Raw genomic sequence first — 26,729 nt, forward strand, 5'->3', positions numbered from 1 at the left:
TTTTGAAATACCCAAGAGGAACGATGCCCAAGAGATTAGATGAGCCCTATAACTACCCTGGGATTTGCAAATGCTGCCAGTCCTCATTATTTTGAAGCAGTTTCTACATGAATCTTTCACAACCAGCCTACCCTCTGATAACTGCTTTCCATGACAGATGCAGCAGCTGGCACAATAAAGTTTGTAGAAGTTTACACTAACTTATCACGTAAAATCTCTTCTTCTCCCATTGAGTTTGTGTGAAACTCTTGCCTATACGGATGTACTTGAGCAAGATGAAGCAATGTTGGATGGGGGTTATTCATGAAGCATGGTCTAGTGATTAGAGCAAGGGATTAAGTCAAGAATCCTCAGTTATGTTTTTCAGCTCTGGGAAGGAGTGTCGCCTAGTGCTAAGTGTTTTGGTATTCCTGGGTTTTATCCCCTGCTCTGACACTGTCTGGGTCTGTGGCCAAGTCAGTTTCCTCATCTGAAAGGGAGAATACTTACCCAGATCTACAGAAGAAAACTGCCGTCGAATACGAAAGCTTCTAAGCAGATGATTGAATGTGAAACATAACTGACTAATAATTATTTTATTTCTTTAAATGCCATGTATGCATGAAATCTAATGACAAAGGAGAGTGTGAGCAGTAAGAGATGGAGCAAGAACGGAACAGAAAATGCAAAGAACAGTGGAAGGTTCTGCTGCTCTCTTCCACGGACCCCAAAATAAAAGTCCCCCTCACATAACTTACCTCAGAAGAGCTGTTGATTGCAGGGCTATGGCTCTGAATGTCTTGTTTTTATGCACTGTCCAGTTGCATTTCCTGTGAGAGGGGATTAAAGTAGGGACCATCCATCTGCCCTATTCCTGTCCATCTGAAACCTTTTCAGGTATTCGAAGCACAGCTTTGGAAAGTCTGACACAGTGAGTTTTGCTCTCGTGAAAATCACTTCCGTTCTCCTTTAAATCTGCTAGCAAATACCCATCCGATCCAGTCACCATTGAAAATACAGTGGGTGCTTCTTCACAGATAGTGGGTTGTTGACTGACAGCTTCTGGGCCTCTGCTATAGAGGCAGGGGTGGACATGTGTCTGAATTCCCTGATACCAAACCGAAACCCACTCCCCAATTTAAGGCATGTTTACAAGCAAATGGCCTGATTTTCCAAGGTGGCATGCACCCACAACTCCCATTGGAACTGGCAACAGTTGTGGGTGCCAGCACCTTTGACAATCAAATCCTTGGTTGTTCACAATGGGTTTCCATCCCCCCTAAGCCCTGGGTCTTGCTGGGTGCTGTTTATGCTGCTCACCTGACACAATTCTGCTGCTGTTCGTGGCCTTTCATTCGTTTCCTGGTTTCTTCTCATTAAACCAAAAGGGGAGAAACAAGTTGATTCCTTATTTATTTTTTAAATTTTATTTTCATTGAAATCTTGGACTGCAGAAAGCTGCCGCAATGACAACACCCAGTCAACGATGGACGCTACCTTCATCGGACGAATGGGAATGGAAAAATTAAAAAAACACACAGAGATCCTTCAGCAAAAGTTACAGAAAAAGAACATGGCATACAAGCGCTACTGTTTGGGGGTGGGGTTGGGTTTTGTTGAACAGAATTATACAAATCTGTCTTTTTTTTTTTTTTTAAATAAGTGCTAAAAGTCATGACATCAGTTTATCTTTTTAAGTGCAGCCAATGGAGTTGTCTCTTTGCATCCTTTTGTTCTCCTAGCTTGCGGGAAGGAAGGGGTTCAGAGGTGGCTCTGGCACCACCCTGAGGGTGTATTTTTGTTGGATCGTTCAGTTGAAGTGCTGTGTTTGCAAGGGGAGGGGGTGGATTGCTTGGAAGAAGCTCTGTAGCACAATGCCAGCCCGTCAAACTAGTTCAAATCCAGCCCAGCGTGACCATGAACAATGCTCACTGGTGTGCGGTGATTTGGGAAATTAGTTGATCTTCATTTAGTTCCTAGTTGGCCCCACTGCAATTCCCCCTCTTGGCAAGCTCAGTGCAAAAGCCATGGATTGAACAGACCACAGAAATGGAACTTGTCCTCATCCCTAGTGGGTGGGCTTACCAGGGCAGGGGTGAGGCACCGTGGCAGGGGACAATGTGAGAAATGGGGACCCGACGCGGCCTCTGCTCATGATTAGACTTCAGTTGGCAGTCACTCCCACAGCTCTAAATACACTTCAAGGAATAAGGGACTACAGTAAATCAGCGTAGCCTCCAATGACTTTGCTGAACTACAGCCCAGATCTACAAAGGCATTTAGGCATCTAAATCTCTGATTCGGGCATCATCCCAATCCACAACCCCCCCCCGCTTGGCATAACTCTGTAGTTGCCTAAACTCGGTGCCTAAATGTTCCCTGGGTACCCACGTTTCTGCCTCTGGGCATATGCACAATGCCTCATTCAAGGCATCTGGATGTCTGTCTCATGCCCAGGCCCCAGCCTGATCTACGCATCTGAGGAAGATAGGCGTTTGTTTGCGAGTCCTGAGCCGCTGGGCATGCTCCGAGCACACCTACCTGCTTGGGTCCTATTCAAATGTGGCCAGAGAAGAAGGTGATACTGCCCACTTTATAGCTTTTAACTTAGTGGTCAGAGCACTCACCGGGGGTGTGGGAGACCAGATGGTGAGAGAGGATTTGAACAGGGGTCTCCCACCTTTCAGGTGTGCCCTAACCAATGAGATATTCTGATGTCGGGCTCTCAGATTCTCCTCTTGAAGTTGTTCCCCTTTGGATAAATAAATAGAGGAATCGGGGGACTGGACTGTGGGTGGAAGCCCTAACCACAGATCACCGTCGTTCTTACACACTCTGGTCAAATGACCATTTAAGCGCTTATCGCGTATCTTAACACTTGAGAGACAGGTGAGTGCAAACGCTCTTGCTCTAGCTGAAAAGCAAATGCAATTGGCGGCTGTGCGGGCTGGATTTCAGCTGAGCACAGCTAGTGTTTGATTCAGGACCAAGTGCCGAAGCTACTGGAAGCTGGGGAGGGGGCTCACCCCCTCTTAGGAAAAGGCCCTGCAGTGAAGATGATGGTAATGAGAAAAACAGGAACTCTCCAGCCAAGCCGTCAGAGCAACCTGGAAACCCTTTTCTTTGTATCCAGCTTCCATTCATCCTTCCTTGAATAGGAGAAAAACACCCAGTGGAGTTGGGGGAGAAGCCTCTTTTTTTTTTTTTAACCAATCCCCCCTCCTCCTAGGGAGGAATAAAAGGAAGTTTGCTGCTGGCACAGAGCAGGGTAGCAGAAGGCCTGGCCAAAGAACATAAGAACGGCCGTACTGGGTCAGACCAAAGGTCCATCTAGCCCAGTATCCTGTCTTCTGGCAGCAGCCAATGCCAGGTGCCCCCGAGGGAATGAACAGAAGAGGCTGTCACCAAGTGATCCATCCCCTGTCGCCCACTCCCAAAGAGCAAAGCACTCTCTTTATTTTGTTAATAATCTGCAGGGAAAAGCACTTAAGCATAGTTAGCCCTTACAGAGCGCTGGGCCAAACTGCTCGGTGGGTCAGAAAACCGGCATAAGTGGCCAATTAGTCTGACCCACAGCTATGTGAGGCTGGGACACGACTGAAACTTACAAGCTGAAGAGGCCAGCAGGGTTGGGAGGCGTAAGAGAAGCAGCCACCTGGAGGCGGTAAGATAAAGAGGAGGTGATGAGGGAGGGGCACATTGTCTTACACATTAAAGCAGCTATGGAGAGGGTGTAAGTCACCTCATTTTGCCTTCCCCGCCGATCAGAATAAGCAACTCACTTTGCTACTCACGCTCTCCCCGCCGCATTTACCCCACAGATTTCCAAGGAAGCTGCATCCGTTTGCTCCAATTTACGTTGCTCTCTCAGGGGCCTGGCTTCCCCAAACCCTGTTCTGCTCTTGGTCACCATGGAATCACTCCAGATTTTACCCCCGTGTAACAGAAGAGGAACAGAACCTGGCCCCCAGCTTCAACAATCGGGACGATGTTCAGCTCCATCATAAGTGTCTGGCAGTAAGGATTGATTAACGTTTATACAGCATTTTGAAGCTGGAAAAGTTCTAGGGGCCAGATCCTCTACTGCTGTAAATCAGCCGACGGACATCGGGCCACGTCATGAGTGCAAAGCGTCCTTTCTTCCCATGCACCATTATGCATTAATGGGAGAAAAGGCAAAGAGGGGGAAGGAAGCGCCTCCTGCTTTTAAAGATATAAATCAGGAAGGTGGGGCTGAGCTGATGCTGGCTGTGATTCTGGCTTTTCCACAAAGGGTAGCTGATTTTTAAAAAGTGCCGATTCTGTTCTCTGGTGTAAATCTGGAGTAACTCATGGACCCGCTTTGGATTTACACCAGCGTAACAGGAGCATCTGGCCCAGAAGGGTAAAGCTATGCAGCAGGGAGCAGAATACTGATTTGTGCTGTGATTTAGTCGTGGGGGAGGGGAATGAGACACGAGGATTGATTCCAGAATAAAGATTTTTTTTCCCTGTTGAAACATCCAGCAGCTCATGCGGTCGTGAGCCCCCAAGATGAGTTTCAAAGGAGCACGGACTTCAGCGCAGAGCTCAGTGCAGAGTCAGTTCAGGGTGGCATGTCTAACGAGACGCCTTCAGGGCCGCTGCTTGGCTTAGTCCTCTTTGCGCTCTGCGGCTGACAGGCTGTGGATGCCGCCGCTGGCCACGGAGAAGGGCAGCGTAGAGAACAAGGATTCGGCGGCCGTGAAAACGCCCCCCGCAGCGCCCGAAATCTGCGCCAAACCGGTGGCGCTTGCTGAGTTCCCAAACGGCGCCACCATGTTGAGCCGCTGGATGTGGTGGTACATGAGTTCCATGGAGGTCTTGGACTCCGCGCTGCCGATGTCCATGAGGTTGATTGCGTGGGAGGCAGGCAGCACACTGCCTGGCAAAGCCAGGGTCACGTCGGCCGGGGCGTATCGGATAGTGCTGGTGGTGTAGAGGCTCTGGGAGCCTGTGGTGCTGGCGATGCCGTGGTGCCCGCCGAGCTGGTGCACCAGCGGGAGGACCACGTTCCCTGCGTGGAACCGCTGGAGTGCCTCCATCTCGCCAGGATAGACCAGGGGGGCGAAGGGCGTCGACGTGGCCCTTTCCTCGCACGGTGAGCCCGAGAGCGGGGGGGAGAGCGTTTCAGCTGAGGGGGCTGGCAGCATAGCCCGGGGAGAGGTGCTGAAGGGGGCCTTAGCCAGGCCCCCGCTGCTGTCCATCTCGGGAGGGGTGAGGACAGAGTCCGGGATGGAGACGTACAAGTGGGAAGTGGCTTGCCTCAGAATGGGCTTCTCCAGGCTAAGTGCTTTGCTCACAGTGTAGGGGGGTCCCTCGTGGAGGGCATCCCGGGCAGAGGGGTAGGTCCACAGGGTGGCCTTGTCGTACTTGGGAGCCTGGCTTTGCTCCGTCTTAATGCTAAGCGCCGCGCTGGCTTTCGGTGGGTAGCTCCTCTGGGTCTGGATGACAGAGGCGAACTCTGATGTGCAGGGCCGGCTCAGCCCCGCGTTTCGCCCTGCCGCCATATTGTACCCGTTCACCCTCCTCTCCAGCGCCACCGGCTGGGGCGGGAGATCAGGCTCCTCCTCGCTGCCGCTGTCCGACTCCTCGGTGCTGATGAGCGAGGCCTCCCGGGGGGGGCTGTCCGGCTGGAACTCCAGCTTGATCCGTTTGCTCCGGGGCCCCCTGCGCCTGCTCTCGGCGTCGCTTGCCCCAGCTCCTTCCGACACCTCCTCATCCTTGTAGCTCGTTTCCGGGCTGCTGGCATCATTCTCCGCCATGGAGCAACGGGCCCCGTCATCCGGGCTGCTCCGGGAGTAACCTTTGGCCAAGGCCCCAGCCGCTTTGGGCAGAAACTGGTTCCCCTGCTTGTGTTCCGGCCCATGGTCGCTCTCTGGAAGGGAAGAAAAGAAAGTGATTCAGGAGCAGCCTACTCAGCAAGGGATCTGGACGGAGGTTGTTAAATTCCACCTAGCTGCTTTCTGCCAGCGGGCGATGGGTTTATTTTAGCTAACAAAATATTTTTCCAGAGCGACACCTAATGGGAGTTATAGCCCACTTTATAGCTGCTTCCTACCAGCAGGGCAGCTAATGATCACAACCTCAGGGCAAACCGGCAATGCAAAGTCAACGCGGCATGATTCCTCTTAGACTCTGTCCCTCCTGCCAGGATGGATCTGATTCCCAGCCTCATGGCCAAAGAAGAGAGGAAAAGATTAGCTCCCTTAATAAGATTGTACTTTTCTTCCATCCGAGTATCACAACACCGGTTCCTAGCATCGCAGTGCTCACCACCTCTGCTAGACGGAAAAACCAAGATGCTGAGCAGGGGCCGAGGTCACGCTGTATCAGAACCAGGAATAGAACCCAGGCAACCCAATGCACAGGGCTGTGCGCTAATCTGCTAACCCTGTCTCCAGGGTTGTCTGTAGCTTCAGTGCAATAGGATTCCTTCATGCTCTGGGCTGGTTAAGGGCCCAAACTTGGATCCTATCTCTAGGGCAATGCATTGGAGATGGGGAAATGCTGTTCGGGTCCCATCTACTCCATTCCTCACCACGGGCCAGTGCTGGTTTCTTCCCTACACGTAGAGCTGGTCAGAAAATGGGTATTTTCCATGGATTTTTTTAAGATTAAAAACAACTAGATTTGGAAGGATTAGTTTTTTGTAGGTAAATGCTGATTTCACCATTTTCACACGCAAACCGATGAAATAATATTTCCATCAGTGTTAATAGAAATGTACAGATAGGCAAAGTAAGAAAAATGCTGCTAGAGAATTTATTACAGTTTGATTTAAGGCTACTTAGCATATTTTGACAATGGGTGGAGGATTTTAGCAACTGGTGAGAGTGAAAGGCAAGGGTTGAGTATCTTTCAAGTAGGCCAGCCGGAGGGGGTCCTCGGTGTTCGCTGGGAGAGTGGTGATGACCGAGTAGGACCCTGGCAGACCGTACATTGGCACATGCATAGGGTCTGATACACTGATCTGGCTTCCAGTGCAGCATGGGAATTGTTCCTGCTTTGAGCAGGGGGTTGGACTAGATGACCTCCTGAGGTCATCTTCCAACCCTGATATTCTATGAATCTATGAGGAGGAGGGTGCATGGAATTCATTATGACTAGGGCAAACCTGATGTTTCCCCCAGCTTTAGCCCTGTGAGCCTGGGGGCTCCAGCGAGCCCTACCAAGGCGCTGTCAGATTTGAAAGCTAGAAGTGAGGGCTGAGAGGTGGTGGTTAGGACGGGAAAGTGGGATCCAGGACTCCTGGGTTCTGCTCTCTCCTGTGGGGACAGTAGTTCCTTATTAATTAATGCCTGTAAAGTGCTTTGAGATCCTCAAATGCGAAGCAGTTGAGAGGGGTGAAGATTGCTCCTGCGTTGTGCGTGCTGCTACCTGGGAGGTTGTCAAAGGGAGCCCGGCAAGAGAAGAACGCTAGCACTGAGTGTTTGTGAGTGGCAGGAATTTATCTGCAGATCCAAAGTTTCTACCGTCCCTGGAAATCCACCTCCCCCGACACACACGCGATCTGACCCTCTAGCAAAGGCTCTGCTCTTGGGGATGCCACAATATGCTCTCTCAGAGCATGATCCTATGATATAATTTATCATATGCTAAGAGAGGTTAATTAAGATGAGGCTGTGTCCGGAGTGAAATTAACGATGCTTTGCCCTGCTGTGGCATCCTTCCCCTGAGGATCTTAAAGCACCTTACAAGCATTCAGTCAGAAAGCCCCATGATCCTTGCCCCTGCAATGGGTAGGAGAGATGACGTATTTCACCCCTCCCTGAAATGCAGCTACCTCTGGGGTTGGATGCAGCAGCCTGTTAAAAGCCATAGAACAGGCAAGGAAGGGAACATGAACCCCGCGTGTATTTGAAATTGCAGAAGGATTAGGGGAAGCTAACAGTTCTTGCCCAAACTGGAATTTGGCCAGGACACAGGGGGTTAATGTGTGTGAATCACTGGAGCTCTGCGGCAGTCCGAGCTTGGCTGATTTACGCCAGCTGAGGAAATGCCCTCAGGTTGCTGATGAAAATGATCCTTAATGATCATGAAGTCAGGGCTTCATTTTTACCCCTTATCTGCAAGCCCAAATCTCCCATAACACAGCACCCCTCGAACCACAAGGGGATGCCCTCTGGCGTCATGACTTAGAAGGGAGAGAACTCCTTTCTGAATAGCCCCCCACCCCCTGCAGCACTGAACCTCCCAGAGCCGCAATGGGGCTAGGAATGGCTTAGAAGAAAGAGCCCCCCCTGCTCACCGACAGAGATGGGGCTGGGACTCCCAGTCTGGGGCATTCATAGATTGTAAAGCCTGAAGGGACCACTGTGATCATCTAGTCTGACCTCGCTGTGTGACGCAGGCCAGAGAACTCCCCTGAGTTAATTCCTTCATAGTGGGTATATTGGCAAAGCCAAAGCTAAAATACCCATCGCAGTGCAGCACTGAGTTGAGGGCCTGCAGCCACCGATCAGGGCGTTGGTAACCTATGGTCCCCGGAATGAGGCAATCTGGTAGTAATCTGGCCAGGGCTTTTACCTTTGAAGTCAGGTTCCAAGTCGGACACGTCGGAGGCATCGGTCTGTCGGGCTGGAATCCCAGGCAGCTGGAAGATGTCCAGGGCCGTGTTCTTATACTCGGGTTTGCTAAAAGGGTTTGGCAAAAGTAAATCAGAGAAACAACAGATCAGGTTGTTCCCTCCACTGATGGGATTTCTGTAGCACAAGCTTAGGTCCCGTGGGAGGCAGTATGGGCTAGTGATTAGAGCAGGGAACTAAGAGCCAAGACTCCTGGGTTTGAATTCAGGGTCTGGAATGCGAGTGGTTAGAGCACAGTGGGATGACTGGGACTCAGGACACCTGGATTCTATCCGCAGCTCTGGAAGTGGAGTGGGGTCTAGTGGTTAGAGCAGGGGGGCTGGGAGTCAGGACTCTTGGGTTCTATTTCACTTTGGAAGTGAATTCAGCTAAGTCGAATTAAGTCAATTTTAATTCTGGATAAGAGCATCCACAGAGGGGTTTAGTGCAGTTAAACTAATCCATTTTAAAAGTGAATTCAGACTAAACTTTCCTGAAACTATGTCTACACTTAGAAACTGCACAGTGGTACATCTGTAGTAAAACCACCTTGCCAATCTAGCGCTGTCTGCACTGGAGTTTATGTTGACTTAACTATGTCTCTTAGGGGTGTGAATTTTTCACATCCCTGAGCGATGTAGCTGAGTCGATCTAATCGTCTCGTTTAGACCATCCCTGAGTGTCTCTGTGCAGACAAGCCCGTAGGCACCTAGGAGATTTAGGTGCCCATGGGTTTAGGCGCCACCTTTGAAAAGGTGAGCGCCATGTAAAGGGTGGACTTAGGGTCTAAGTAACTTGCCCAAGGTCACAGGCAGTTTGTGATGGAGCTGAGAATTTAAACCAGATCTCTTGTGGCCCAGTGTAGTACTCCTATCCCTCAAGCCACCCTAGAAAGGGCCTCCCAAAGGAGACAGAGCAGTGTGTGCTGATCCTTGGTAGACTGCTAAGCCTGCCGGGAGGCCATGAAATTAAACCAACCGCGCCCCTAACAAAAGAACCGAAGAAGGAAAACTTGATTTCAAGCTGACACAGCCAGCCACCTGCAGGCTGGTCTCTGCAAAACAACTCCACTAGGGCTAACGCCTTATTGTCCAAGAACAAACAAGGACAGATTGGAAATCGCAAGCTCTCTCTTTTAGAAAACAGCCAGCGTTGGGGTTTCATTGTTTATGGACGGGCAGAGTTGGATCCGATTCAAATGAGCCCGTCCCCTGCAAATGGCTCTGCCAGAGCTCGGAGCGGGGAGGAAGGGGAAAAGCACAGGGCCAAGTTCTCCCCTGGTGTAACACCCCTAGTGTCACTGCTGCAGGACGGGTTCTGGCCGGTGTAACTCCCTTGAGGTAAATTGTGCTACACCAGGAGTGAAATTGGCCCACCCTCCTCCACGTCTCTATCAGCTTGAATCCAAGGATCCCAAAGCACTTTATTAACAGTAATTAAGCCAGCAGCCCTACAAGGTAGCCATGATGACCCCCCATCATCTTGCAGAATGTGAAACAGGACACATGCTATTCTAAGCATTAGGCTTCCCCTCGCTCTCAGCTGAGAGGAGAACCCAGGCGTCCTGGTCCCCTTCTCTAGCCACTAGCCACTTCCTGCTATATATAGGAAGCGAACTAATCACTGGGTTGCACTGTCCTCCCAGCGTTAACCAAAGAACCCAGGAGTCCTGAGTCCCCCAAACCCGCTCTGTAAATCACAGGCCCATCCCATATACCACTAGCTGGTCTCCCCCACTCTTCCAATCTAGCCCAGCCAGGGCGCATGACTGGGGAGGCTGGGAGAGGCTAGCTACAGGAGCGCACCCCTGAGAACGACCTGCTGACAGTGGGCTCAGTCCAGGGTGGGACGGGGAGGGTCCCCCTTGCCTCGCCTCATCATTCATCATGTGCTGCTTCCCAGCGAAAAGAAAGTAAATAAGTTTCCATTCCAGGAAGGCTGAGAGAAAGTTAATTAGTCTCTGTAATTACAGCACTAATTAACTAAAATACTAATCACCCTGACAAATCATACACTGGTATCTGTAATTACTTACAGGATTAGCATAATAATAGCTCCTTTTGCTTTAGCGGGGGAAAAAAACCAGCCATTAATAACCATCTGTTGTAGTCATTCATATATTAATTTATTTTAGATATAAAAAAAAACCCCTCTCCTCGCCAGAGAAAGTGTATAATTCTGGAGTCGCTTTAATGGTGCAGGTGGGGGAGACACTCCAGACAAGTGGTGATTTTTTGCAGTGCCACACCCACCCTGCGACGTTTGCTCAGGGCTGTTCTCTGAAGCTACGGAGGCCAGTGACCAAAATTCATAGACTCCAAAGCCAGAAGGGACCATTGTGATCATCTCGTCCAGGGGTTCTCAAACAGGGAGTCGAGGTTATTACATGGGGGATTGCGAGCTGTCAGCCTCCACCCCAAACCCCGCTTTGCCTCCAGTGTTTATAATGGTGTTAAAGATATTAAAAAGTCTTTAATCGATAAGGGGGGGGTCAAACTCAGAGGCTTGCTATGTGAAAGGGGTCACCCGTACAAAAGTTTGAGAACCACTGATCTAGTCTGAGCCCCCTGCATAACCCAGGCCAGAGAACGGCCCCCCATACCATTCCTAGGGCAGCGCTTTTAGAAAAACAGCCCGTCTTGATTTAAAAATGGTCCGTGATGGAGAATCCACCCCGACCCTGGGTGAGTTGTTCCGATGGTTAATTTCGCCGTTAAAAACATACATCTTCATTTTTGCCTGAATTTGTCTAGCTTCAACCAGGGCCAGCTCCAGCTTTTTTGCCGCCCCAAGCGGCGAAGCGGGGAAAAAAAAAAAGATAAAGCCGTGATCGGCGGCACTTCGGCAGCAGCTCTGCCGCGCCGCTTCATTCTTCGGCGGCAATTCGGCAGCGGGTCCTTCGCTCCGAGAGGGACTGAGGCACCCGCCGTCGAATTGCCGCCGAAGGCCCAGACGTGCCGCCCCTTTCCATTGGCCGCCCCAAGCACCTGCTTCCTTTGCTGGTGCCTGGAGCCGGCCCTGGCTTCAACATCAGTTGACACGTCCGGGTGCCTCTTGGAGCTGAAGGGAGAGCCTCCTCGTGCAACTGATGCGAAACGGCACACCAAGCTAACCTGAGGGACGGCTGCCGATGAAGGGATATTTATGGCCAGATCCACTGCTCAGGCCTGGTGAAAAGACCCAAGTGGCACAGCAGCCAGGGCACTAGACTATGGGTGTAGTCACACTCTAGCTGGGAGTGCTGACCAAGGTAGAATATAGCTAAAAATAGGAGCGTGGTTGCAGCAGTTTGGGCTAGCAGTCGAGCAGGCTTGTACGTGGGTGCCTGGCCCACGCCACTGCCCGAGCTGCTCTGGCTCCACTGCTGTTTGTTCTGTGCTAGCTCGTGTCTGCCCACCTGTGCGGGGAATCACAGAATATCAGGGTTGGAAGGGACCTCAGGAGGTCATCTAGTCCAACCCCCTGCTCAAAGCAGGACCAATTCCCAACTAAATCATCCCAGCCAGGGCTTTGTCAAGCCGGGCCTTAAAAACCTCCAAGGAAGGAGATTCCACCACCTCCCTAGGGAACCCATTCCAGTGCTTCACCACCCTCCTAGTGAAATAGTGTTTCCTAATATCCAACCTAGATCTCCCCCACTGCAACTTGAGACCATTACTCCTTGTTCTGTCATCTGCCACCACTGAGAACAGCCGAGCTCCATCCTCTTTGGAACCCCCCTTCAGGTAGTTGAAAGCAGCTATCAAATCCCCCCTCACTCTTCTCTTCTGCAGACTAAACATCCCAGTTCCCTCAGCCTCTCCTCATAAGTCATGTGCTCCAGCCCCCTCATCATTTTTGTTGCCCTCCGCTGGACTCTCTCCAATTTTTCCACATCCTCCTTGTAGTGTGGGGCCCAAAACTGGACACAGTACTCCAGATGAGGCCTCACCAGTGCCAAATAGAGGGGAATGATCACATCCCTCGATCTGCTGGCAATGCCCCTACTTATACAACCCAAAATGCCATTAGCCTTCTTCCAGGTGCTCTGTAGACGTACTGTGTCAGGAGACCTAGGTTCTAGGCCTAGCGCTGCGGGGTGAGCCTGGACAAGTCACTTGGTATCCTGGATCCTCCCACAGAAATCAGTGCAAGTTAGGCCCCCTAAATGCCTTTGAGGATCTGGGGCTTGCCTCTGTTTTCCCCCCTCCCACTATCTTTTACTGTGGGTTTGTGAAGCTCTCAGCACAGGTTAGGGGCTCTGAGTGGGGTCTGGGGTCTAGTGTCTAGAGCAGAGGGGGCTGGGAGCCAGGACTCCTGGGTTCTAGTGCCAACGCAGGGAGGGGAGTGGTATCTAGTGGTTAGAGCAGGGAGGCTGGATGCCAGGACTCCTGGGTTCTGTTCCCAACTCAGGGAGGGGAGGCTGGGCGCCAGGACCCCTGGATTCTAGTGCCAACGTAGGGAGGGGAGTGGTATCTAGTGGTTAGAGCAGGGAGACTGGCCGCCAGGACTCCTGGGTTCTGTTCCCAACTCAGGGAGGGGAGTGGTATCTAGTGGTTAGAGCAGGGAGGCTGGGCACCAGGACTCCTGGGTTCTGTTCCCAACTCAGGGAGAGGAGTGGGGTCTAGTGGTTAAGCTGGGAGTCAGGACTCCAGGGTTCTGTGCCCCTCTGTGTTGTGGCACTGTGCATGTCATTTCCTCTCCCTGTGCCTCCATTTCCACATGTGACCTCAACCGGGGATTCTAAGTGTTACTGTAGACAACTGTATTTAGGCACCCGACTCCTTTGATTTCAATGCGAGTTAGGCCCCGAAACACCTTTGAGGGCCTCTGTTCCTATACCTGGGCAAACAGGTGCCTGGACTAAATGAGAGTGGGGCCCAGCAGAGATGCACAGCTCTGCGTGTGTCTATCAGGGCAGGACTGTGGGCGATGCAGATTTCCCCCTGCAGCCCCAGCAGGGAGGTGGACAATACAGATAGAAATGGCAGCTACCTGCTGGTCTCAGATCACATTTCCCAGGGTGTCTTCCATACTCTGCAGCTGTAGAGAAATATTTCTCAACAAATTACAGCCCTGCTGGAATGGGATGGGGGCAAAGGAGGTTTTCAATCAGGTTTGCTGCTTCTCTCAGCATTTAATAGCCTATGCCGCGAAAACAGCCTTGTCTACCAGGAACTGCTGCGATGAAGAGTATTAATCACTAAAACACTCACAAAACGATCAGCCAGCCTGGCTGGATCTGATGGGCAACGCACTAGACTAGGAGACAGGACTCCTGGGTTCCGTTCCCAGCTTCAGGTGGGCGCATAGTCTAGAGATTAGAGCAAGGGTGAGGGGAGTGTGGTTAGAGCAAGGGGGGGCTGTGGGGCAGAACTCCTGGGTTCTATTCCCAACTTGGCCACAGTCTGACCGTGGGCAAGTCACCACACGACTACATGCCTCAGTTTACAATGAAGCTAGTAAATACTGCCCCCACTTTCCATGGGGATTGGGAGGCTAGGTCATTTACTGCCTATAGGGACCATCTCCTCCTACATGTTTACCCAGCAATGTTCCCTCTAATTTTTTCCATCTATGTGCGGAATAAATTTTATGTGCACTGAGGTATGTGTGGATGTGCACCACCAGTAGAAACAAAAAAACCTAGACATAATATATAGTTTTAAAAAGTTAAATAGGGATAATTACTCCAGCCAGGACAGGTTAGGCATTTTAGAACTCACTACTCAAAGAATTAAATGTAAGTGTAAGAGAAATAAAAATTATGAAATGCACAGACCAGTCAAAACACTAAAATAACACACTTTGAAAGAATAAAATTACAGAGAATATACGTGCATTGCAGGAGGTACCAAGAAGTAACAACAATAATACAGGTATGTGGTGGGAGGTGAGTGTGACACAGAGACAGTGTGTGTGTGTGTGTGACACAGACAGTGTTTGTGTGTGCATGACTGTGTTTGTGTGTGACAGAGATAGTGTTTGTGCATGACACAAAGACTCTGTGTGTGTGTGAGACAGACAGTGTGTGTGACAGAGCATGTGCAACAGAGACGTGTGTGTGTGTGAGAGAGAGACAGTGTGTGACACAGTGTGATACAGACTTTGTGTGTGTGTGTCACAGAGACTCTGTGTGTGTAAGAGAGAGAGAGACAGCGTGTATGCTGGTTGCTGGAAAAGTTTCTGAGATGCCCTGCTCTGTCTCTTTAAGACACTCACTGAAAGCTCTCCTGCTCTGTCCTGAGCCCTGTTGTCTCCTCTCCTCTGCTATGCAAGATGGGGTACATGGGCAGGGGGAGAGAGAGAGAGTGTGTGTGTAACAGACAGACAGACCCTGTGTGAGCTGGCTGTTGGGGAAATCTCAGAAACAGTGCACTGTCTCTTTAAGAAAGGCACTCAGCCACTCACCCTTCCCTGCAGCAGCTCCGAGTCCTGAGTCCAGCTGTGTCCCCTCTGCCCTGCTCTGCAGAGATGGGGTACAGGGGCTGGAGGAGAGGGGGACACCCTGACATCAGCACCCTTCCCCCTCCCCGCACAGCCAGCAGGATGGTCCTGGGAGCAGCTGCAGGAGGAAGCAGCAGGTGGAGAGAGGGGCACCCGAACACATGCTGCCGACTGGGGGGCACTTAAATCTCTCCTGCCCTGCGCAGCTTCCAGGGAACACAGCCCAGCACTGGTCCTGATTGGCTGCTACCGCAATCCAAACATTAGTTCATCATACAGTGCTTTGGGATCCTCAGACAGCCTGCGCACACAGCATTGCCCTCTCCTGGATGAACTCAGAACAGCCCACCTGTGTGTCCTAGACCCTACAAAGCCAGCAGTTAATGGGGAGAGCCCCGGAGCTCAGTGGGGGGCAGCTGCCTGAGCTTTTGGGGCAGGAGGGTCTGCGCATCTATCCCTATTGCCGCAGCGTGTGGAACAGCGAGGCCCCTCTTCGGAAGCTTGCTGATTTGTTCCAACACAGCCATGTGATCTCACCTGAGGATGTAATTGACCCAGACCATATTCTTCTCACTGGGGTTCTTGATATTGACCGAGATGGTGGCACAGGACTGAATCCACACAAAGCCCCCGTTCTTCTGCAGCCAGCGGTAATATCGGGTCACGACCTGGCCTTTTTTCAACACTAATTGAAAAAGAAGTTTGTTAGCTGAAGGCTGCCAGGCCCCACCCCTTCCCCTCTATCATGATCACAGAGCCAAGAAACGGGCTTTTACCCCCTCCCTGCTCAAGATCCCAGGAAAGGTACAGTCCCACTTATCACAGCCACGGCTCCTTAATGGTTTATCCAGCTTGTCATCAGCTCGGATGTCTCTGTGGCCCCTTTCATCTCTCTCCAGTGCTGATGTCCCCAATTCAAGCTGGATGTCGATCAACTGAAGAGGGGCCAGAGAAAAGGCACGAGAATGATACAAAGGATTGGAAAACCTGCCTTACAGTGAGATTCTCCAGGAGCTCAATCTGTTTAGCTTAACAAAGAGAAGGTTAAAGGGCGACTTGATCCCAGCCTATCAGTAACCATACGGGGATCAACTATTTGATCATGGGCTCTGCAGTCTAGCGGAGGAATGACTAACACAATCCAATGGCTGGACGTGGAAGCTGGACAAATTCAGACTGGAAATAAGGTGTCAGTTTTTAACAATGAGATTGACCAAGGGCCGTGGTGGATTCCCCATCACTGGCAAGTGTTCAGTGAAGACTGGATGTTTTTTTATAAGAGATCTGCGCTAGTTCAAACCGGAATGAATTCAGGGCATTCCTATGGCCCGTGTTAGACAGGAGGTCAGAGTAGACGACCAAATATGTTAAGGGGTGTTATAAAGAGGATGACGATCACGTGCTCTCCGTGTCCATTGGAGGTAGGACAAGACGTAATGGGCTTAATCTGCAGCAAGGGAGATTGAGGTGAGACACTAGGACAAACTTTCTAACTCGGGGGAGTTAAGCTCCGGAACAGGCGTCCAAGGGAGGTTGTGGACTCCCCTTCGTTGGAGATTTTTAAGAACAGACTGTCAGGGCTGGTCTAAGTTTACTTGGTCCTGCCTCAGTGCAGGGGGCTGGACGTGATGACGTCTCAAGGTCCCTTCCAGCCCGACATTGCTATGATCTCAGTGGTCCCTTCTGGCTTTTGAAGCTGTCTGACTCCATAGCACACGCCAGGGCCCAGCCCAAAGGTTTGATAGGTTAAGGGCTAGTTATTATTAATAACGGATTGCACCTTTCATCCAAAGCAGCTTTCGTGCTGCATATAAAGACCCTAGTCCAGCTGCTCCCTCTCTAGGGTGGGATGCAGCAGTTGTTTGAACATCTGCCTTGCAGTTTAGGCCAGGAAGTGTAGAAAGAATCCGGCGTCCAGTTGAAACTGGAGGGGAGTGGTTTAATCGCCAGGGTTGGGATCTCACTTGGACAAGCAGGGGTTAAATGCTTGGATTCTGACCGGGATGTTCAGCGGATCTTTAATGATCACAAAGGGTCAGGATCCGATTTGAAAGATAGCAAGGCCAGCCCTGACTGCAAAGGGAGAGCGCCCCCTGCTGAGCACCTGCTCCCCATGTTGGGGTCAGCACTGACTCAGACGAGAGAGCGCCCCCTGCTGTGTCACTCATGGCAGCCCCTGCAGCACAGCGCCCCCTAGCACCGCACTGGGGCAACGGGGTCAGTGCTGACTCAGAGCTCCTTAAAGTTATCAACCACTTCCTACAGCACCGCACTGGGGCATTGAGGTCAGCATCAGCTGGGAGCAGCGTGCTCCCTAACTCGCCATGAGCACTTTTCCCTGTAGCATCCTGAGTGATCCCGGGAGGGCACCCATCCAAGAACTGAGCAAACCCAACACTCCTTAGCTTGGTAGGGTTACTATCAGCCTGCCTGCCCAGGGGCATAACCATTGCCTTCTAGTGCATCGATACACACAACACAGACCAGATCCATCCCTGGAGACAAGGGCGTTGCGATATTCCCCTAGGTGTCTTGCACCCCCTTGCTGATCCACAGCCCATTCTGGGCACCTGCTTGGACTTCTCCAAAGCCAGATCAGCATTGGGTAAGGAACTATCAACCCCAGTTTAACATACTGGATTAAAAACTGGCTAACTGATAGATCTCAAAATGTAATTGTAAACAGGAAACCCTCATCCAACAGGTGTCTTTCTAGTGAGGTCCCACAGGGATCAGTTCTTGGCCCTACACTATTTCACATTGTTATCAATGACCTGGAAGAAAACATAAAAATCACCACTGAAATGACACAAAAATTGGGGGAGTGATAAATAATAAAGAGGACAAGTCGCTGATACAGAGCGATCGGGATCGCTTGGTAAACGGGGCACAAGCAAACACTATGCGTTTTAACACGGCTAAATGTCAATGGATACATCTGGGAACAAAGACCGTTGGCCGTACTACAGGATGGGGGACTCTAGCCTTTGGAAGGAGGGGCTCTGAGAAACATTTGGATAATCAGCTGAACATGAGCTCACAGTGCGACCCTGGGGCCAAAAGATCTAATGCGAACCTGGGATGTATAAAAAGGGGAATCTCAGATAGTAGCAGAGAGGTTATTTTATGTCTGTGTTTGGCACTGGTGCAGCCGCTGCTGGAATCCTGTGTCTGGTTCTGGTGCCCACGATTCAAGAAGGAGGCTGATAAATCGGAGAGGGGTCAGAGAAGAGCCGCAAGAATGATTAAAAGATTCGAAAACCTGCCTTATAGTGATAAGACTCAAGGAGCTCAAGCTATTTAACTTAACAAAGAGAAGGTTAAGGGGTGACTTGATTCCAGTCTATCAGTATCTACCTGCAAAAAGAACAGGAGTACTTGTGGCACCTTAGAGACTAACAAATTTATTAGAGCATAAGCTTTCGTGGGCTACAGCCCACTTCTTCGGATGCATATAGAACGGAACATATATTGAGGAGATATATATACACACATACAGAGAGCATGAACAGGTGGGAATTGTCTTACCAACTCTGAGAGGCCAATTAAGTAAGAGAAAAAAAACTTTCAACTGTCTGTACTGGGCTATCTTGATCATCACTTCAAAAGTTTTTTTTCTCTGACTTAATTGGCCTCTTAGAGTTGGTAAGACAACTCCCACCTGTTCATGCTCTCTGTATGTGTGTATATATATCTCAATATATGTTCTGTTCTATATGCATCCGAAGAAGTGGGCTGTAGCCCACGAAAGCTTATGCTCTAATAAATTTGTTAGTCTCTAAGGTGCCACAAGTACTCCTGTTCTTTTTGCAGATACAGACTAACACGGCTGCTACTCTGAAAAGTATCTACGTGGGGAACAAATATTTACAAACGGGCTCTGCAGTCTAGCAGAGGAAGGTCGAACATGATCCAATGGCTGGAAGTGGAAGCCAGACACATTCAGACTGGAAATAAGGTGTCAAGTTTTAAATGAGTCATTAGCCATTGGGACAATTTGCAGTTGACGAAGAACCTTGGGGCTCAGCAAGACGTGCCTGGGATTCAGCACATGAGGTCTGCTGGGGAAAGGACAGGTCTGATGGCAGCTCTTGCTGGACAGACAGTGCCACACGCCCACGTGGAGGAAATCCAGCTATGGACAGAGCGCATGCCGCACGGCCAGCCGCTTTGCCAAGGAGAGCACCCAACCCAGGCAGGAATAGAACCCCTCTCAAGGCAAACCTGACTCAGCCGGAGTTCAAAAAGAGGCAACTTGGTCTTTGGAGCTGCTCCTGACACTGGAGAGAAGCCGCTTAGACCCAGATCGGCGCAGGCAGCTTTACCCAAGCGGAACAAAAAGACGCACATGACAAAGAGCTAGAGGGCGGGGGCATCTCCTGCAGAGGAGGTGAGGGGGAAGGAGAATCCATTGGCAGAGACAATTCAGCAAGTATCCCAGGAGAGGATGGGGACACAACTTTCCTTTGCACTAGGAACCCGGAGCCATCCAGCACGCAGGCACAACTTGCTGTGTGTCACGGTAGCACCTTGTTGTGCCAGGGGCTGGACCCACACCCCCAGGGAGAGACAGTTCCCACCCCGAAAACCTGACAGTCGAAACAGACCAAGGAAGGATGATTAACCTCATTGTACAGATGGGGGAAACTGAGGCACGGTTTTTTTTTTAAAGTGACACATGCTAGGGGATCTGTGCCACATGTGGGACTCAAAGGCTGGTCTCCTGGGTGCTCAGTGCCTTGCTCCCACAGCACTTCCTGCGTCTGGCTGATGAAATTTACAAGCTAGGAAATCCAGCAGAGAGCCCTGCCCGCTGGGTTCTGAAACATCCTTTTATATTCCTGTCCCCACCAACGTGACATGGACCCTTCACCCCGGAGGGAGGAAGAGCTGGAGCAAACCAGAGCAGGGGACCGTAACTAGGATGCTTACAGTCCAGGTGGCTCTGCCGGATTCCTTCCACGTCCTCGCCATGGATAAACTGGTAGCAGCTTTTCCCTACCAGCTCCGAGGGGCATAGGTCCATATAATCGCTGATCCTGTGGGCGGAGGAGAGGTAGGGGGAGTTATAAAGCCAGGGAGAAGCAGAGAGAGATGGGAAAGGGTGGACCAGCTGCACGCCACTGTCCCCCGTCCCGGCATAGAGCCTGGCTAGGAAGGGGTGCCGACCTGCCAGGCACCAAGATGCTATTGGATGGTAGGGGCCAGATCCTCAGCATGGGTGTATTGGCGCAGCTGGGGGTCTGGCCCTATTGACTCTAATGGAGCGACAGCCGATTCACACCAGCTGGGGATCTAGCCCCATCAATGGGGCGACGGTGGCTTCACACCAGTTGGGGCCCTGGCTCCCAGAAACGGAACGGATCCCTTGTAGCAGGGTGAGAGAGAATCCCAGAATACAAGGCTGTATCAGGTATTAACCTGAGGCCAAAATAAAAGGCACAGGCCAATTTTATCTCTGACATCACTGCAATGACTCCAGATTTACTCCCAGATGACTGTGCACAGAATCTGGCCCTAACGCCACTGACACCAACCGAGTCACTCCGGACCCAGCCGTCTGCCCCTGGACCCACCTGCTCTCGCAGTACACGATCTGCAGATCCATGTTGACCCGGAATACAAACATGTGGCACTCGATGCGCACCTCGCTGAGCGTGGAAGGCGGCAGCGTGTGGGCCAGGGCCACCAGCCCCAGGACTCGGCTGAGGACCGAATGGGCGTGGGAGAAGGACGGCAGGCGGGGACGGAGACGGCCAGTAACGTGAATCACCTGTGTGTGGCGGGGGTGGGGGAGTCGGAGAGAAAGAGAGAGGGGTGTATATGGGCAGGGAACATTTATTCAGTGTGCCGTACCACTGACCAAGAGTCTGGGTCCCTAACGCCAGGGCCGTGCCAGGAATGAGTCAAAGGGAGCAAAGGGGTCAGAGAGCGGGATATGGGCAGTCATGCCTAGTGGTTAGAGCAGGAGTCAGCCAATCAGGCAACCTACTCCAGCCCAGCTGCCCTTGAGACTGGCTCTGTTGCAGGCCCTAATTCCTGACACATGGTGCCTCCTGCTGGGAAAGAGACACAGCGTTGATCACCCCCACACTATCAGCCTCAGTGGGCAGACACTGGGGCGGAGGTATGTCCCCACTTGGGATTTAAGACCACTGCACATGGCAGACCACACCCTTAGGCCCCTTTACCTTGTAGCCAGAAGTCTTCACATGCAGCCCTCTCTTGGTCAGGGTGGATTTCATACGGACGAAGAAGGATCGTTCCAGGGCGTCGTGCTTGGGGTGTGTGTGGGAGCCGGCGGGATCTGAGACAGACACGGCGCGATCAGCGTCATTGCTCAGGCACCCGGCACGCCACACAGCGCAAGGGGGGCGTGGTCATCTACCCGGGGCTCTGGCTAATCACCATGAGGGGCGTGGCCTTTGTCAGAGCGAGGCTGGCCCTCAAATAACTGAGGTGCGACCACTTCCTGTAGGCGTGAGGCGGGCCGCCTCTGATTCAAAAACCAGGTGGCCTTCTGCAGGGATGGGGGAGGAGTCTGTTTTCCTGCTGGAGCAGGGGCAAGGGGCTGTGTCATCTTGCACGGCCTCTCAGGCGTCACTCCTGCAACCCGCTCCTCCCAAGCTCCCTTGTGCCCCACCTCAGTGTGGCACTTGCCCCTGGCCCCCAGCAATCCCGATGACTGTCATCCACCCCACAAGGGGAGAGCCCCCAGCGTACACCACTCAGCTGCTACATCTCTCTCCCAGACCCCAGCCTTGGTCACCTCCTGGCTCTTATGCTGGGGACTCTTTGGTTTAACTGGCCCCATCGGGTCATCTCCCCAATCTCGAAATAACGCACCAAGCCCCCAAACCCTCTGGGAACAGATCCCTTTGAAACCCAATTCCACGACCCCCGTATGCAAACACCTGCCCATCTATTGTAATTTGGGAGCAGCCGTTTTGCTAAAACCCTGTGCCCCCCATCTCTCTGGCGTTCAACCCCCCCCCCCCCCCTTAAGAATGGCACCCATCCCCAGTGGAACCCCCTCCCTCCAGGAGCACACGTCTCCCCCCCTACACCTGCGCTGATCTGCACTCCCCAGCAATGCAGAGGACGGGCCGCTGTCTGCTTTCCGTCTGGGGAGGCAGAGCATGCTCCGGGCTGAGCTTTATATCTCATTCTCTTTTACGCTCCTGCTTCGTATAAATCTTTTAAAGGTTCCCCAGATAAAAGCCAAGCAGACGGATATCAAATGAGATGGAAGGCGACTGAAGATTCCCTTTCATTTCTCGCCACCCACTAGGCTCCTGGATGCTGGCTCCTCCACACAGCCCTGGTGTGGTTGTGGGGGGGCAGGGAGGGGAGGGGGGGACGGACACCCACAACCCCTGGGTGAAGGCGGCTGGCGGGGGCCAGGTGAGACTGAGTGAATAACCAGCCAGCACAGAGTTTGGGCTCCTACCCTCCCCGGGGAAGCAGCTCACACATGAAGGTGACAAAGGGCTGGGAATTCCAAGGCTCAGGGAGAGGGGCGGGGGACAAAAGTGGGGGGGAAAGGGGTTGGGAACCGAGAGAGAAGAGGAAAAGAAAGGGGGGAGAGAGAGACTGGGGAAGGGAGAAAGGAAGAGGAGGGAGATGAAGGGAGAGAGGGTGGGGAGTCCAGTGGTTAGAGCAGAGAGGGCAGGGTGTCAGGACTTCTGGGTTCCACCCCCAGCTCTGGGACAGGAGCGGGGTCTAGTGATTACAGCAGGGGGGGACTGAGAATCAGGACTCCTGGGTTCTATACCTGGCGGGATGGGAGCGGGGGTCTAGTGGTTAGAGCAGGGGGGACTGGGCATTTGGGACTGCCGGGTTCTTGTCGCAGCCCTGGGGCAGAGGCAGAGGGTTGGGGGTAGGGGGATGGGTCCACAGGCTGTTTCTAGCCAAGCAAGAGAAGCGGCTTTACCGGGCTCAGAGGCCTCGTTCAGGGAGGAGGACGAGCTGGCCCCGGTGAGGCCTGGGGGTTTCTGGCTCCCCGGCAGGGAGCCAACAGCATCGAAAGGCGGCTTGAGCCCCAGTTGCTCGGCGACCTCAGGGTGATCTCCGGGATGGATGTAGTCAAAGACGCTGCCGCCTGTCAGCTCCACCTAGAAGACAACAGAGATGGGTGGGGGGGAGTCAGAGCTGGGCTCCCCTATTAGCGGGGAGAGAGAAGCTAGCTGGGGCCGTTCCCCTCCGGGATCCCAGCACCTGGGACCACCCCCCACGGGACTCACGCCCGATGCATCTAACCCCAAGCCGGCTGACAGACCCAACGAGCCCTTGGCCAAGTCACCTGGCTTCTCCCCTCCCCACCTTTCTAAGCCAGGCCCCAGTGCTGCCCTTCCAGACAGCCATCAGAGAGGAGAGAGATCAGGAGATTGTCTCTGTTCTGTGTCTGTACAGCCCCTGGCACCATGGGCTACTAGGCGCTACTACCATCTGAATAACCAATAATGGGATCCAGCCACAGGGGCGACGGAGGAGGGTGAACCCCAGCAAGGTCCCCTCGATCAGAACATGCTGTTGTCTCACAGGCAGGTTTCTCCTCCCCCGGACTGTGCGCTGGAAGGCTTCCCAGGGATGTGATTAAAAGCTCCAGCGATCTGACTCAGAGACAGCCTCACCCCCCCACCCCACCCAGAGGGGGCAAATAACCTAACTAGTTAGCACAGTTGCCACCTTTCACCTGGTAACTAAGCCCCCCCGACTTTCACACTAAGCCAAAAATCAAGATAATCCCATTTCAAAACAAGCCAAGCCCTAAGACCCCCAACACTCTGTGATCCCCCCGGCGTGCAGTCAGGGCCTGTGGTGGGCCCGCTGTGAACCCCTGACTCTCTCCCACCCCCCCTTGCCCCTGCTTCCCGAGAGCCGATCAAAAAACAAGAAGCAACAAGCTACAAGCCAAACAAGTAACAAGCTACAAGCCAAAAATTAGCCAACAAGCAACTCACAAGCCAATTAAGCCAAAACCAAGCCCAATGTCTGCGTTTTTTCCCGTGGGTTTGGCAGGTCTGCTGGTTAGCTGATGGAGCGTGATACATGTCTGACTGGGCTGATCTGATGGGATGGCAGGGACTGGCCCCGATGCTCCAGGAGGCCCTTTCCAGGCCCGTGTTGCCTAGGCGTGGATTGCTCAACAGCCACCGGGGGGTGCCCCCTTGGCGAGGGCACAAACCCAGCAGGGTTGTGAGGTGAGACTGCCAAGCAGCAATCCCTCAGTGGTCCCCGAGAGACACAGCTGCCTGCCCTCTCGCCTGTCAACCCGGCCTGGCTCTCACTGATCACACCCTCGGCTAATGCAATAAACCTCGGGGTGGAGTGCCTGTTCTAAAGGTCCCCCCCCCCCCCCCCCCCCCCAGACACACGCACACGGCACCAGCCAGAGCGAGGTCAGCCGGAGTGACCTCCGCGCCGCCTGCAAAGGAAGGGGCAGTGCCCTCATCACCGTGCCAGCCTGCCCGGGAGCAGCGGTGTCCCGTTGGAATACTGAAGGTCACCGCTTCGGGTTAACGTTTCCCACCACATAATGAAGAGGGAGGATCAATAAATAATCATGCCAAGCTCTTTTCTTCGCCTCCAGGGTTCGGGGGCTTTCCGGAGGGCTGAGCCTCATTAAAAGCGGAAAGGAGCAAGCACCAGGCTGCCAAGGCGGCTGCTGGAGACGGGCTAAGGACCAATGCTGTGTAGCAGACTGACGCCGCCCTCGGGAATGGTGTGCTACGTGTGTGTGGGGGGGGGGGGGCGGCCGGGCCCCCAGGCGGCATGGCCTAGTCAGATAGAACAGGGCGGGGGGGGCGGGGGGAGACTGGGAAACAGGATTTATGGGCTGGGGTAGGGGCTGCCTTTGTGTTCTGTGTTCGTACTGCACCTAGCGCAATGGGGGTCTTAGCCTGTGACTGGGGCTCCCAAGTGCTACCGCAATACACCTAATAGCACTAAAATGTACAGCGCCTAGCACAATGGGGGTCTTAGTCTATGACTGGGGCTTCTGAGCACTACCACAATTCACCTAATAGCAATAAAAACGTACAGCGCCTGGCACAATGGGGGTCTTAGTCTATGACTGGGGCTTCTGGGCACTACCACAATTCACCTAATAGCAATAAAAACATACAGTGCCTGGCACAATGGGGGTCTTAGTCTATGACTGGGGCTTTTGGGCACTACCATAATACACCTAATAGCAATAAAATGTACCGCACCTAGCACAAGGGGGGGGTCTTTGTCCACAATCATGGCTTCTAGGCGCGACCATGTTCTAAAAAATCATAATATTCTCCACGCTGGGAGGAGAGTGGGTCTAGTGGTTACAGCAGGGATGCCAGACACCTGGGTTCTAGCCCCAGCTCCGGGAGGGGAGTGTGCTCTAGTGGCTACAGCAGGTCACTGTGAGCTGGGATTCCTGGCTTCTGCCACTGATTTGGAAAAGGGAAGCTGGTGCACACCACATCATCACTGCGTGCCTCAGTTTACCCCACGATAGGGAAGGCTAATACCTTGCCCTGGGGGGGGGGTCACAAGGATTAATTAACGTCTATGAAGGGCAAAGGCTGGGCACCCTGAGCCAGTGGCAATGGCTGCAGCTGGCCCCTTTGCCATTTTGCCCCCAAGACCTCAAAGCGCTTGAGGAATTCAGTCTCACGCCGCCTTCGTGCCCGCAGGGAAGGGCAGGAGAGAGATCGCCGTGGTCACAGGTACTCATCGGAGGTGCCCGGACGCCACCGGGATGGGAGCCATGGAACAGCCTAGAGAGCGGCGCGCCTAGAGGCCGGCTCCTGCTCCCGTTTTCACGCTCAGGGGAAGTGAGGCGCAGGGACTCGGCCAAGGGCTCCCAGGCCTGTGTGGTAGCCACTAGCCCCGCTGGCAGCATGGTCTCGGCACGGCTGCTGCTAAAGGGGATTGGGCACTGGGCAGGGCAGAAAGGGAGGGGTTTATCTGTCCAGCTGGGGATGGGGGGTGCATGTGTGAGAAAGGAGCATGGCGTGGAGGGGAGGGAGGGAAAGAAAGAAAGAAAGAAAGAAAGAAAGAAAGAAAGAAAAAGAAAGGGCTGAAGACAAAGAGATCTTTCCAGGGGAGGGAAGGAAGGGGAGCTGGACAGTGTGTGTGTTGGGGGGAGGGAAGGGAGATGCCCCTCCATGAATGAGGCTGGATAATACAGCGCTGGAATGAGGTCGGGGGAGTGGCTGAAATTCTCCCCAGATGGGGGAGGGAGGGGGGGTGCCCAGCAGCCCTGATCCAATTCCTTGCCTCAGAACCATGAGCCACCCCCCCTTCCCCCAAAGCCTGCGGCAAGGTCCTCTCCATCAGCACTGACTGCGGGATCAAAGGCTGCCTTCTCCTTGCCTGGGGTTGGCTCTGGGTCTGCCGTGCTCGCTGGGGATGCATTAAAAGCGCCTGCGATCTGACTCAGACACGGAGGCCCTGGGGAGCTCTCAGCGAAACCCTGACGTGCAGCTTAAACTATGCCCCAGCCAGGTTCCTTGGTGCCCTCCATGCATGGGCCAGAGGCTCTCAAAGCACTTAACCCTCTTTCACTTATAGGGAAACTGAGGCACAGAGTGAGGAAGGCACCTAAGTTTACACATGCATGGTGTCAAGTACCCGGGGGTAGCCGTGTTAGTCTGTATCTACAAAAACAACAAGGAGTCTGGTGGCACCTTAAAGACTAAGATTTATTTGGGCATAAGCTTTCGTGGGTAAAAACCTCACTTCTTCGGATGCATCCGA

At 52.7% G+C, this 26,729-nt stretch overlaps 1 protein-coding gene across 1 annotated transcript in view; it reads right to left on the reverse strand.

Moving 5' to 3' along the window:
* Positions 1-3,455: 3,455 nt before the first annotated feature.
* The window catches only part of NPAS1 (neuronal PAS domain protein 1), a 73,458-nt gene continuing 50,184 nt past the window's right edge, over positions 3,456-26,729 (reverse strand). Inside the window, exons 5-11 of the mRNA XM_026658824.2 lie at positions 22,924-23,104; positions 21,182-21,297; positions 20,567-20,763; positions 19,923-20,029; positions 15,528-15,675; positions 8,527-8,633; positions 3,456-5,875 (exon numbers count right to left, since the gene is read on the reverse strand). Coding sequence (XP_026514609.1) covers positions 4,611-5,875; positions 8,527-8,633; positions 15,528-15,675; positions 19,923-20,029; positions 20,567-20,763; positions 21,182-21,297; positions 22,924-23,104 — 2,121 coding nt within the window. The 3' untranslated portion in view covers positions 3,456-4,610. The remainder of the gene's footprint in view (positions 5,876-8,526; positions 8,634-15,527; positions 15,676-19,922; positions 20,030-20,566; positions 20,764-21,181; positions 21,298-22,923; positions 23,105-26,729) is intronic.

Source organism: Terrapene carolina, unplaced genomic scaffold, assembly GCF_002925995.2.
Source record: "Terrapene carolina triunguis isolate 2854851 unplaced genomic scaffold, T_m_triunguis-2.0 Scaffold517, whole genome shotgun sequence".
Lineage (NCBI taxonomy): Eukaryota > Metazoa > Chordata > Testudines > Emydidae > Terrapene > Terrapene triunguis.